At 36.3% G+C, this 12,665-nt stretch overlaps 1 protein-coding gene across 1 annotated transcript in view; it reads right to left on the bottom strand.

The window, feature by feature from the left end:
* The window catches only part of MYO3B (myosin IIIB), a 176,315-nt gene that overhangs the window by 110,426 nt on the left and 53,224 nt on the right, over positions 1-12,665 (bottom strand). Inside the window, exons 15-16 of the mRNA XM_039355285.1 lie at positions 6,482-6,570; positions 5,506-5,635 (exon numbers count right to left, since the gene is read on the bottom strand). Of these exons, the coding sequence (XP_039211219.1) occupies positions 5,506-5,635; positions 6,482-6,570 (219 nt within the window). The remainder of the gene's footprint in view (positions 1-5,505; positions 5,636-6,481; positions 6,571-12,665) is intronic.

Here is a 12,665-nt window from a genome sequence, read left to right as displayed (position 1 = left end):
ATGCCAGAACTATAAAATATGATATAATCCCAGTTTATTGTGATAAGATTAAATTAAACCAACATTCACAGTTCAGAAATTAAATCAACGGATGACTACTTTGGTCTTCTTTTAATCTGCAAATGAATCACTAGAATTATCTGCCAAGTTAATAAATGTATTAACAAACATTTTCAGGTTTCCCTTAATTTTAGAATTTATTCTTTTAAAATAATAAAATTTCAGATATACCTGAAATAGATATACTTATCCAGATAGGCTAAATATGCAAACAGTTTTCTTTGTGTTTATGAATTCTGACCCACAATTTGGGTTTTGAGGTTTCTGTCTAGTGACTAGTCAGCTTAATTCTACCAGGAATTCATAGTAAGCTTTCTGAGTCTTCTAATTAAAAATATTATTTGACAACACCACAATCCTGAGATATCATGCATTATGTCAGCCAACTCTCCCTACTATCTTAGATGATTCATTATGGGGTCAAAATGACCTCATTTGTGGGCAACTTTCCTATATTTTATAACTAAAATATCTTGCACTGAAAACATAATGCAGCTGTTCCTCTGTTCCAGAACATAATTGTTATTCCATAACAGAAGTTATGATAGAAGATAGGTGGAAAACAAATGGAAGATAACTCTTAAATGAAAGATAATTTTCTAGATCTGTTATAAAATTTTGTGAATAAAATAGACCTTGTTTGAACCAATCACTAGCACAATCTATATTAGTCAGACTATGGCTTTTAATAGTTTTTTGGAACATTTATAAATTTCTAGCTAAGTTTGTCACAGAGGAAGACACCTATATCTGTCTCTAGTTCTTTCATCTACTCTCCCAGCCCCCACCCACTCAACAAGCACATACTTGAGGCTCATTCTCATCTCTTCCTAACTGCAACATGAAGATGTCCTGATAACCATTTGTGAAGGACATATCTGCATGACACTGCCTTTGTCTCATCCCAGCCCACCATAGAAGGAGTTTAAATGTCTTTAGCTTTTCCAGTTTACATGTAATGTTCTCTATTCCATATGTCTTCCATTGGTCATGATCTATGTCATTTTATGGACAACGCAGAAGATGATGTGGTCAGAGGCTAGGATTTACTCAGATCTTATTAGGTTCTCCGAGTTTCTATAGTTCTTGAGCATTATTTTCCAGGGCTATTCTGCTTCTGGCTGTTTCAACGTGAATTATCCTTTGTACCTGCTCTCTTCTGATCACATAATTCAGCTACGTGGAATTGAAGACCTAGCAAATAAAGATCCATTTCTCCTTGCTTCTCCTTCTATCCCACCTAAGGTAGTGCTGACAGCTGATCTCCAGGCTGGGGTATCTAGAGAAGCAGGAGATGGGAACTGACCCCTGTCCATTAGCTCTCTGACTGCACAGGGCTGATCTGTGGGATCAGCACTGCTAGTGGTTAAAGAGTCATATCTCCTTCAGCTAACTTGAAAAGTATGTAGGAAATGCTATGGCAGGAGGAAGCAATCCATTATAGAAAAGCAACAGAAAGCAAGCAATCCATTACAGAAAAGAAGTACAGGATTTAAGCCTTGGAGAATATATATCCAGAGAACCAAATTCTTAGCTTTTTGCTCTTCGTTATAACCCAGGTTATCTTTAAGTGCAATGAAGTATTTTGTCTACCTAAGTCAACTTGTCTACTTCTTGTCTTCTGGTAAGAACATTGAATTCCAGCGAAAATTATTTCAGGGGCCTCTGGGCAATGTGAGAATAGATTCCCATACTGATAAGGAAACTGGTAACTAATGTGTAAACATTATCCAGGTGCAGGCCAGCTCACATTCCCCCTCAACAGAAAGTGTGAGAAAAACAGGTAGAAATGAATTGTGCTTTGAAATATGTCTTACATTTGAAAACAAAAGTTCTGGATAGAATTCTTAGGCTCTCATCTTAAATATTTTTTTCTTCACAACGGAGCCTGTTTCCAGTCTTGCCTATAGTTAAAGAGTTCTGACAGGTGTCCCTGAACAACTAGGGCTATTTGTGATGAAGGGGAATCTCTCCTGTTCTCACACAGTGACTTAAGAGCTGTTGGCGCTGCTTTTCATGAATCTAGCACTGGCAGCCTCCACTCCCATATGAAAGACTGGACAGAAAGGCTACCCAATGAAGTGGGGGAGCTTTTCTCAGTTTATTGGAAACCCCAATCAACTGATCACTGGACTATCTTAAACAGGAAGCCTCCATCTATAGATCAGCTGACTGGCAGGTCTGCAAGACAAAGGCAATGCCAGAAAGTCTTCTTTTTTTCCCCCCCAGAAAGTCCAGTCTGCAGAACAGCAGACTTGATACCATCTTTTAGCAGATGGTTAAATCTTTATGTCTATCCATCTTCAAGCTTGGCTCCTCCAGCTCCAGCCCAACCTTTTATTAGGGACAGCAGCTGGTAAATGCAGTGAGAGGGGAAATAAAAACGGGGAAATTCACCAATTTTTTTTTTCTAATTAGTCCCACATCCAATTTGTAAGGATAGATAAATATATCAGGACAACACCAGTCCCTGGTCTCATCACCGAGGGTGAATAGGACGAGAACAGTCAAGGAAGAGCAGTTTGCACCATCATATTTCTCTTCCACCTTAGACAGGAAGAAAGTGCTTTAATGTGGCTGTGAGAAAGAGCCTTTTAAAATATCTTATTCGAGCAATCAAAATGCTAGGCTATATGTTCTTTTAGTAATCTGGGGAAGGGGACAAATTGACTTCTAAAAGTTCACTTGTAAGATTCCCTGCCTTCATGTTACTATTTGAATATTCAGCATATGTTTTAATACTGTACGGCCTAAATATTCTCAAACTGAGAAGTTATATTTGTGTTACCCACCCCATATATGTTAAACTTTTAGCTCTCTAGAGATAAGAGGAATGCACTCAAATTATGCAGACCAAAAATCAACAGTCTAAAGAGGATAGTAATGTACCAGAAAGACATGACCACAGGCTACTGTAATACCTTTGAGTCTATAGCTAACATTTCACCAAAGAAAACAAACAAAAAACAAGACTTGGATATTTCATTTATCTGTATTTCAGAGCTCTGAAACTTAGCTAGTTTAGTCACAGTACGTATAGTTCACATTTCCGCAGTTACATGCAACGATATAATTGCGATATTTGGAACTTGTTTGCACTGTGAGATTCTATTTTTTTCTGCAGCTTTTCTACAATAAATCTGCTTTACACACAGGAACTGTGAATGTTCTACTTCCCATTGCAAGTATTTCAAGTCCTTTGGGCTAATCATAGGCTTTAGAAAACTTATAAACAGCAATTGCAACTGATCTCAACCTGTTTCAATCCACATCTGAACATATTCTAGTTTCAGGTCAAGAATCAGTACTGGAACTACCTTTATCATCCTCATGGGTGACCTTCTCTAGAGGAAAAGTGGAGAGTACAACTTATTGATCCTTCTGGATATTGTTTGAATCCTTCCACCATGGTATGCTGCTAAGTTGGGCTGGACTAGGAGGCATGGTTTCTCTTTATATAGCCACACTAGAAGTCTTCCACTTGACCTGTTGCTGGGCTGGGGTATCCTACAGGATCCATTAAATCACCCTTATTGTTTAACATGTATATGGAACAGTTGTGAGATAATTAGAATATAGGGTGTTCTATTCATGCTGTTAGTCAGGCGAGGCTAATGGATCAATGTCTGCATGATGTAAAAAGCTGGATGAAGGCCACTAAAGTGAAGATGAATCTTAACACGATGAAGACATGGAGGATTGATGATTTGGCACACAATAGGAAGGAAGGAAGTCCAAGGGCAATAGCATATCCATAAGGAACTTACAGAAGCTCCTAAGCCAAGTTTTATGATGGCATGAATTATTATTTGAATGTAGTCCATCTGGCATCTATTCACAATTTGTCAACAATCACAATTATACAGGTGAACTGTCTCTTACCAAACATTAACCAGTTCAAAACAATAGTGTAGTATGCGTCACTAAGAAATCTCAGCAATTTCACATGTAGAAATTACCTCCTGACCCTTTTCTAAACTAAGCCCTGCAAATTATCCAATGCACTGACCAGCACTGTCAATGAACACAACTAACGTAATGAATACAATTATCTTAATGAGCACAAATATCTCAATTAAAAATTAATTTTTCTGTCTTTGTGAAATAGATTTAATGATTGTTTCTTTTCTAATTTTATCACAGGATCATTAATGTACACCTTAGGAACATCCCAACTGGCACAGATCAGAGACAGATATTTTCTTGCTCCAGTGATCTTCTCTTTTATGGTTGACTGGAACTGAGCAGTGCCCTTGTCAAATGAGACAGACAGATAGAAGACAGACAGACGGATAGACAAATAGAAGACATGGCACTATACTTGTTCACTCCCATTTAGGTGACTCTGATAGTGGGAATTGTTGACAATGCTGAGGCTAGTCTGAAGTAGAGGGCTGGACCATTGCTGGCATTCAAAAATGTCACTTTGTGCTGTACCACAAGGCACACAAGCCTTGGGGATTGGCATGATTGCCTCTGCAGCCCAGCACTCCCCAGGATCTGCCACTTACCTTCAGGTGGTGCTCTTTCTGTTGACAGGCCCCTGTGGCCTACCCAAGGCTGCTCTGGGTCACACAAGGCCTTTGCTCTTGAATGGCTTTGGAGAATGTTCTTTTGTGATCTCTGCAGCCTCAAAGAAAATGCATGAAAACACACCCCATTCTTGTATGATTTTTGGAGGCTGCAGAAGCTGCACAAAAAATACCTCATTCTTGCATGGCCTCAGAGGCCTCCAAAAATTATGTGGGAACAAGTGTGCTTTTGAGAATAGTTGTTGTTTGGTATTGGTAAACTCTGGTGTGTCAGCCAAAACGCTGTGGCATATCACTTTGACACATGTCCTAAGTTCGTCATCACTAGGATATATAAACCATAGAGATAGTTTCCTCTCTCAATTTCTCTTGCAGGTTTTTTTGTTGTTGGTTTCATTCTAACAGCTGCATTTACTTTGTCACTATAAGACTTTTTTTCAGTGAATACATTTATAATAGTAAACTCTGTCACCTGTGGTTTAAAAATGATCATAAAATACATGCTTAATAAGCCGTAAGAGAAACACACAGAGCATACATTAATGTTTCTTCTCATATTCCTCTCCATAGAAAATATGGATGAATGAAATTAATAATAAGCAATTTTAAAAAGAGCATTTTAAAATAGCAATAACACTTAGACTTTTATACTGTCCCATAATGCTTTGCAACACTCTCTGAGCGATTTACAACATCAGTATATTGTCCACAAGAATCTGGGTCCCCATTTTACCGATCTTGGAAAGATGGAAGACCAAATCAACCTTGAACCCCATCAGGATTGAATTCCAGACTGTGGGCAGAGTTCACCTGCAATACTTCAATCACTGCGCCACCAGGGTTGGTTTCCAAATGCAGAGCATTTAGTCAGTAGAAAGCGCTTAATTTTTAACAGACTTCATAAGTACTGTACCTGTTTTGGTCAATGGGCTTGAAAAAAGCTGCTGAAGAAGTTTGTTCTCTGAAGTCCTCAATACCACCATTATGTCAGCAGGAAGGGTGTCTCTGTTCTTCTCAAGGAAGCCATAAGCATCATACTGAACCTATACAATGTGGGAGTTAAATGTGAAACAGGCTCTTATAAGTTTCTGTCACCTCTGGTACTTTAAGTAAAGGTTGGGAAACTTCCCCCTCTAATGCCCTGTGTAGTGCTTCATCACCCATATATATATTTATATCTAATTATTTTCATATGCACACACAACTATTTTCCCTCTTTAGCAATCTCAGTACCACTTGCTACACAAGAAGAGTTAAACTTTTCTGCTTCCCACTCTCTTTGCCTCTTGTTTTTCTCCTGAATGTTAACTGTTGCAGCCACTGCTGATTTTGCAGGCTTTGTTTCTGGATGATTTACCAGACACAGAGACCTTCCAATATAGACTGGTACAAAACGCTCTAATAACTGAATTTTTCAAGATTTTGTTTTCAAAAAATAGTCTGTTCCTTGTAAACCCTGGCAACCATAAAGTAAGGAGCCAGCAGGAGATGCTTTGACTTCTGCACTGAGAAAATTGTGGTCTTCAGCCTTAAACAAACAAGGCATTTCATGAAATTGGTAGTGATAGGAATAGTTGCAATTCCAAGGAAAGGACCAGCAACACTATAGGCTGCACCTATGGCTGTACCATCATATTTTAAATCAAGAATTAGGATCAATGCCCTGCCAAATGGATTTAAGACAACTGAAGTTCATTGTACCTTCTGACTCAGTTCTATTGGTCATCATGTGCCATCAAATACCATGGGTTGTAAAACAGTTTCCAAATTTTAAAATGTAAATTCATTAAAAGCATTAATTAAGGAATAAAAAACTGAAAGTTGTTTAAGGAAAATCTAAGGACTTGATAATTTATTACATTTAAATTTAATATAAGTTATGTATTTACCTTTCCAGCATAATGATGAATGCCAAAACAGAGCTCCACTCGTTTGGGTCTCCAGAAATATTTGCACCGCAGATTATCTTCAAATTTATCTATGCATTTTTAAAAAAGAAAACAATATTAATGGCCCATTCTTTTGATGGCCGCAAGGACAAATCTTTTCACACTGGAAAATAGATAAGATGCTGATGATATCAGATTGGGAAACCAAACTCGAAGAATACACAGCAATGGCAAAACTAAAAATTTAGTTAAAAATGGAAATTTAACTAAAGTCAAGCAAGAATGATTTCCCTCATATATTACTCAGCAAGGCAAATTCAGATATTTCTTTCAAATGGGAAAGAAACCAAAACCGAAAAAAGGAATAAAATAAATAGAAATCAGAAACAATTCTTAAGGTTTAAAATATGTATATTGCAATTATCAGGGCACAATGGAAGGGAAATGTATAACTTGTAATCAAGTAGTATCTTAGTAAAGTTTTAACTTATTTTTTCTTCTTCTTTTGTATACTAATAGCCACTTTTCTTCTCTATTTCTATGTAATCATTACATAGACTAGAACCATTTAGAAATTAGTATTTACTTTCTAAATAGGAAATTTGGACATTCTAGAGACTTAGAAGACTGGCAAAAACTTTGGGATAAAAACATTAAACTTACTAAAGCAATAACATATAAAGAAAATTTATATAAGATGTTTTATAGATGGCATGTGACACCAGTTCGATTAGCGAAAATGTTTAAAAATGTGTTGAATACTTGCTGGAAATGTAAACAAAAACCAGGCACTTACTATCATGCCTGGTGGATATGCCCTAATGCAAAGAAATATTGGCTTAAGATTCATAGATAGCTGGAAAAGATGATGAAAATACAGATAGAATTTAAACCGGAATTGTTTTTGCTAGGAATAGTAAAATCTAATTTTACTATTTAATACTACATGTATTAACTATTTAATACTACATGTATTAACAGCTGCAAGAATAGTATTTGCCCAATTTTGGAAAAATGAAAATCTATCATCCGATCAGGCTATAATTTCAAAAATTTTGGACTGTGTAGAAATGGATAGATTGACTTTGGAGATGAAGGAGAAAGAAGATTCAATTTATTTCAAAACTTGGGAAAAATTCTATCAATGATTAGAAATACACTAGAATACGATCAGAACTTAAAATTGAATTGAATCTTAAAATTGAATAGAATAAATGATAGACTCTTAGCTAAGTGTTATTTCATAGATTAATAATAGTTTTATTATTAGTGATTTTAAATATTAATGGTGATGACTAGAATTAGTTAATATATTATTAAGTATGAATATTTGTTTAGAGGAATTGTACTTACTTATCTAATTTTAGTTATATGATTATAGTTAACTTTAGAGGAATTTTACTTACTTATCTAATGTTAGTTATATGATTATAGTTAACTTTATCTTTATAATTGTTTAGTATTATACAAACTATGTTTATTTAATATTTAGATCCGGATGGTAGCTTGTTAGTTAAAACTTGGGATTATTATTATTACCCCATTATTGTACCTTCCTTTATCCTACCCCAAATTCCCATTCCCATTCCCCTCATACCTATATTGACCCTATCTTTTCCTTACCTATATAAAACCTAATAAAATATTTATAAAAAAAGAATTAATTTTATTTAATTTCCTGAATAAGAACTAGAAATATTAAAAATGGCCCATTGTTTGGATTGCAAATCAGCCTTCCCCATTACAGTTTCTGATCATATAATCCAAATGATTTTTCCCTCAATACGAATTGCAGCCCATATTGCTGTATTAAGTATTTCCCACAATTTATTTTTATTATTATTCATTATTGTCATTTACATAAGATAGTCATTAGCTCAGCAACATAAGTAAATCACTTTTTTCCTTTTGTATTTTTGTGAAAAGCCTCCTCGGGCTACCTTTTCAGTTGCATGGTAGCTGTGTGATTACATTTACAAAATACAGTGCTGTATTTAAAGTTATCCTGTATTTGACGGACATACCTATCTCAGTTTAATCTAAAGACTGTTTCTCACAAACAGCTAACCATCGCCAAAGAAGATCCCCCCCCCAGTCTACTCTGGAAGCAGCCTAAATTTACCCTTGTTCTACTTTTTAAAGTAGGGGTTTTTTTTATCTTTTCCCAATACAAAGCTTGGTCTACAGATGATATGTCTTTTTCTTAATTTTGGTAGCAGAGGGTCAGGAGTTGGCATTTGCCAAGCTCGGACTGTCTGATTGAGGCTGCTGTAGTTATGCTTGCTCCACACCATTTGGAATTCTGGGAGTTGAAGTCCACGAGTCATAAAAGAGCCAAGGTTGCCTACTCCTGCACTAGGCACTGTAATACCTGGAACATACTCTGCTTTCAGAAATTACAGGGGTTCTTTACCTATGCTGGTATACCAATTTTTTGAAACATCACTGACTGGTTATAAGTGTTCAGTAATTTTTCAAATGAGGGTTGCTGGTCAATTTAAACTTGTCCTGTCCCAGATAAATGTATTAAAGATTTTCTGAGCATTTACTGCTTTGAGAATTGAAGATACACATATCTACCAGTTCAGTAGAACTGTTTCCAAACGTAGCCACTTTACAGATTGGTGGAAGTGGCTGAGATTAAGCTCTAGAAGACTTTTCATGCTCTACTCTGTACTCTCCTCCATACCACCTGTCTATCAATTGGCTATTTTAGGTCTATTGTTTTCCAGACAACATGTTAAAAAAACAGCCAAAGTATCGCTGCTTTTGCAACCTGTCTCCTAGACAACTTGAATGGCAACTAAAGCACCAATCCAGGCATTTGTCCATGCCCAACTCACTGCTTTTTAAGAAAAGCAGTTGGTAGTAGTTTTTGCCACCAGCTGCTCACATTGAGTGAGAAGGGAAAATAAAGCCAAAAAAAATCTACCAATTGCTGCCCTTAAATTGTCCTGCATCAAAAATGTAAAAATTTAAGCAAATTAGAATGCAGCCTCAGGAAATCCAAATTATACTAGCATATTTTTTTGCCAATTCAGAGACTAGAGCAACAAACATTAATGCAGCTGTGCGGAAGACCTACAAAATGGTCTTGACATTTATCGTATTCTTCTCAAAATTTAAGATAAATAGGACTAATCCCTATGAAAATGCCTATCTTGGAAAGGCGTGCTGACTGGGTATATAGAAATGGCTTTTCCTGCACTGCTCCTAAACCATACAAGAAATTCCTTTGGTAAATGTCTCATTTCTTTAGTTTGAAAGCACATCACTTTAATTTTTTTAAAAAAATTAATAGTTTTACTTTTCCTTTAACCATGCAGCTCTTGTTTTAGATTGTAAGAAATGATATATACATAGTATAAGATCAAGCAGTGGGGAGTTGTAATGTTGAAACTCTGATAATTTAGCATATACATGGAATTAACTACTCACTTAAGGCGGAAAGAAGGAAGGGAACACAAGTTTGCTTTACGGAGCCCACAGTAATAAACCAGCCACCTTTTCAGGCTAACTTGTAAGCGTAATATAAAACTCACAAAGTTTTATTACATGTTTCTAATCTGAAGCACAAATTCAATATTTACAATGATCCTTTAAGCCAGGAGTGTCAAACTCAATTTCATTGAGGGCCGCATCAGCATTGCGGTTGTTTTTTTTTGGGGGGGGGGCAGGTAGGTATGCCCAGGGTAGGCGTGGCCTACTGGGTCGGCATGGCTGGAGTGGGTGGGCCTACTGGGTGGGCATAGCCAGCTCTACATTGTTCGCGTCAAAGGTGCCTGTGGGGCCCTGGGCAGGAGTGGGACAGATCTGAGGGTCTCTGGCAGAAGGGGGTGGGACCAGGGCAAGCGCCAAGGCATGGTCCACTGGAAGAGCCTGCAAAAACCCCTCCCCCGGAGCCCATCAAGCCAGATATGTGAAGTAGGTGAGGGCCATTTGCTGGCCACTTCCAGGCAATGGTGCATTTCTTCATTCCTCACAAAGGGTGACACCTCCCCAGCATGCACCCAGGGGATGGGGACGATGCAGCAGAGGCTGGTTCCTCGCTGTTGCCAGACGGCCTCGTGGAGCTAAGACTGAATGCATTTCAGCATAAATGGCCACCACAAAATTGTACATTGGCTCCCGCCGGCCTGGGCAGTGGGGGCCATTCCCTCACTGTTTCCAGAATGGCTTCGTGGGCCACATGAAACCACGTCGTGGGCCGCATCCGACCCCCAGGCCTTGTGTTTGACATTTCTGCTTTAAGTCTTATTGTGTTTTCTGTGTATCAATATATAACAATAATAAAACCCTCAAAATATATAGCTTTTTATATCTATTGTAATGTATGTTCCTGTAAGGCAGGTTACTACTATTTCCATAGTACTGATAACAGAGATTTAAAAAATAGAGTACTCTTTTGTGGTATGGGAAAAATGGATAGATTTTATACAACATAAGTTGGATATAAAAATATTACTTAGTTTATTAATAATTTATATACAAATTTTAATATTTTATAGATTGTATTATTTTTTCTTTTTCTTTATATGTTTTATTATTATTTTACTTTCTTATATTTCTTTTCTTCTTTCTTTCTCTTTATTCTTCTTTTTTTTAGGTATTTTCTTTTTTTTCTTTAATATTTATCTCTCATATATATATATATTATTGTTAATTATTCTATTAGTAGTTTAAGTAATGTATTTAGACTTATCTATGGTTTATATATATTTTTTTTAAGAATTCAAGAAAATTTAATTAAGCCTATATTCAGCTCTGGGAAAGTTGAGGGAGGGAGTGGGAGGGTTGGGGTGGGTTGGGGAGGGTTGTTTTTTCTTATTTTGTAAAATTTTAAAAATTTTCAATAAAAAAAAATAGAGTACTCTAATAAAATACCACTTCCCTAATAGAGTACCATTTAATACATTAAAGAAATAAATTTTAATTAGAAACTTGCTAATCTTTACTTCCTTCTCTTAATCATTATGCCACCATAATTCCATAGAAAACTGAAAACTTTACTAAATGTTTCTTATATTTAATAACTTTTTTCTGCAGTTGATTTATCACAATTGTTTCATTTTAGATATTCTACAAAGCACGCAGAGATTAAAAGCAAAAGATCTCAACATAAGCAATAACAGAAAAATGTGACACCTTTTTTAGTTATTTCCACTGAAACATAAGTTTGTTTAAAGAGCAATTTGGAACTTTACTTCCAATATTAGCAGACGTATCAAGTAAGTTGTGCAAATTCCTAGTGTTTGATCAGCTAGCACAAAATGGGCAACAAGCAGCTTCTGCATCTCAGATAAAGGGCAGGCAGTTAACCAATAGAGTAAACAAGGAGCCAAAACCCATTTATGATACTTTCCTAACTGCATTACTGAATGACAAAGCTGATTTTGAATTATCCAGTCTCTGCATTCAGAAATTGTTGGAAAACTGTCCATACATCCCTATTTGAATACCTCTAGAAAAATATCAATTTTCTAGTATTTTTCTCAATGAGATAAATACCAATTCTCCTAATCAGTAAATTCTTTTACAAGACACATCAATCTAAATAGTGGTTTCAAAATTATTTTTAAGCTGTTTCTTTCTTTCCTTCTTTCTTTCTTTCTTTCTTTCTTTCTTTCTTTCTTTCTTTCTTTCTTTCTTTCTTTCTTTCTTTCTTTCTTTATGAGACTTATATACCGCTTTAAGTGCAAGCACTCTCTAAGCGGTGTACACCAGTAAGCAATGTATATATATATTTACATTGCCCCCAACAATCTGGGTCCTCATTTTACCTACCTCGGAAGGATGGAAGGCTGAGTCAACCTTGAGCCAGTGAGATTTGAACCGCTGACCTGCTGAACACAGTCAGCTAAAGTGGCCTACAGTACTGCACTCTAACTGCTCCGCCACCTTCTTTCACTTATTTTTCACACAGCTAGACAGGTAATAGTGCTAAAGAAGCCTAGTTTGTTTCTAATGGGAATAGGATTTTTTTTCTTCCGTTTTTTAAGTGACTATCTTTTCCTGCTACAGCTTGATACACTCCCAGTTTCACAGAAGCTCAGCTGTAAGGCTCAATTCTTTCTATGTGTTATTTCTTATTCAGGAATTGCTTAGTCGGCGGATAACTCTCAGATGTGGTTTGAACTGACATATCAGCTGAACTGATACGCATTCAGTTGCTTCCATTAATAAT

Source organism: Crotalus tigris, unplaced genomic scaffold (genome assembly GCF_016545835.1).
Source record: "Crotalus tigris isolate CLP2741 ecotype Arizona unplaced genomic scaffold, ASM1654583v1 scf7180000018652.200882, whole genome shotgun sequence".
NCBI classification, from domain to species: Eukaryota; Metazoa; Chordata; class Lepidosauria; order Squamata; family Viperidae; genus Crotalus; species Crotalus tigris.
Note: the sequence above shows the minus strand (reverse complement) of the source record. Positions and strands in the feature narration are given on the sequence as shown.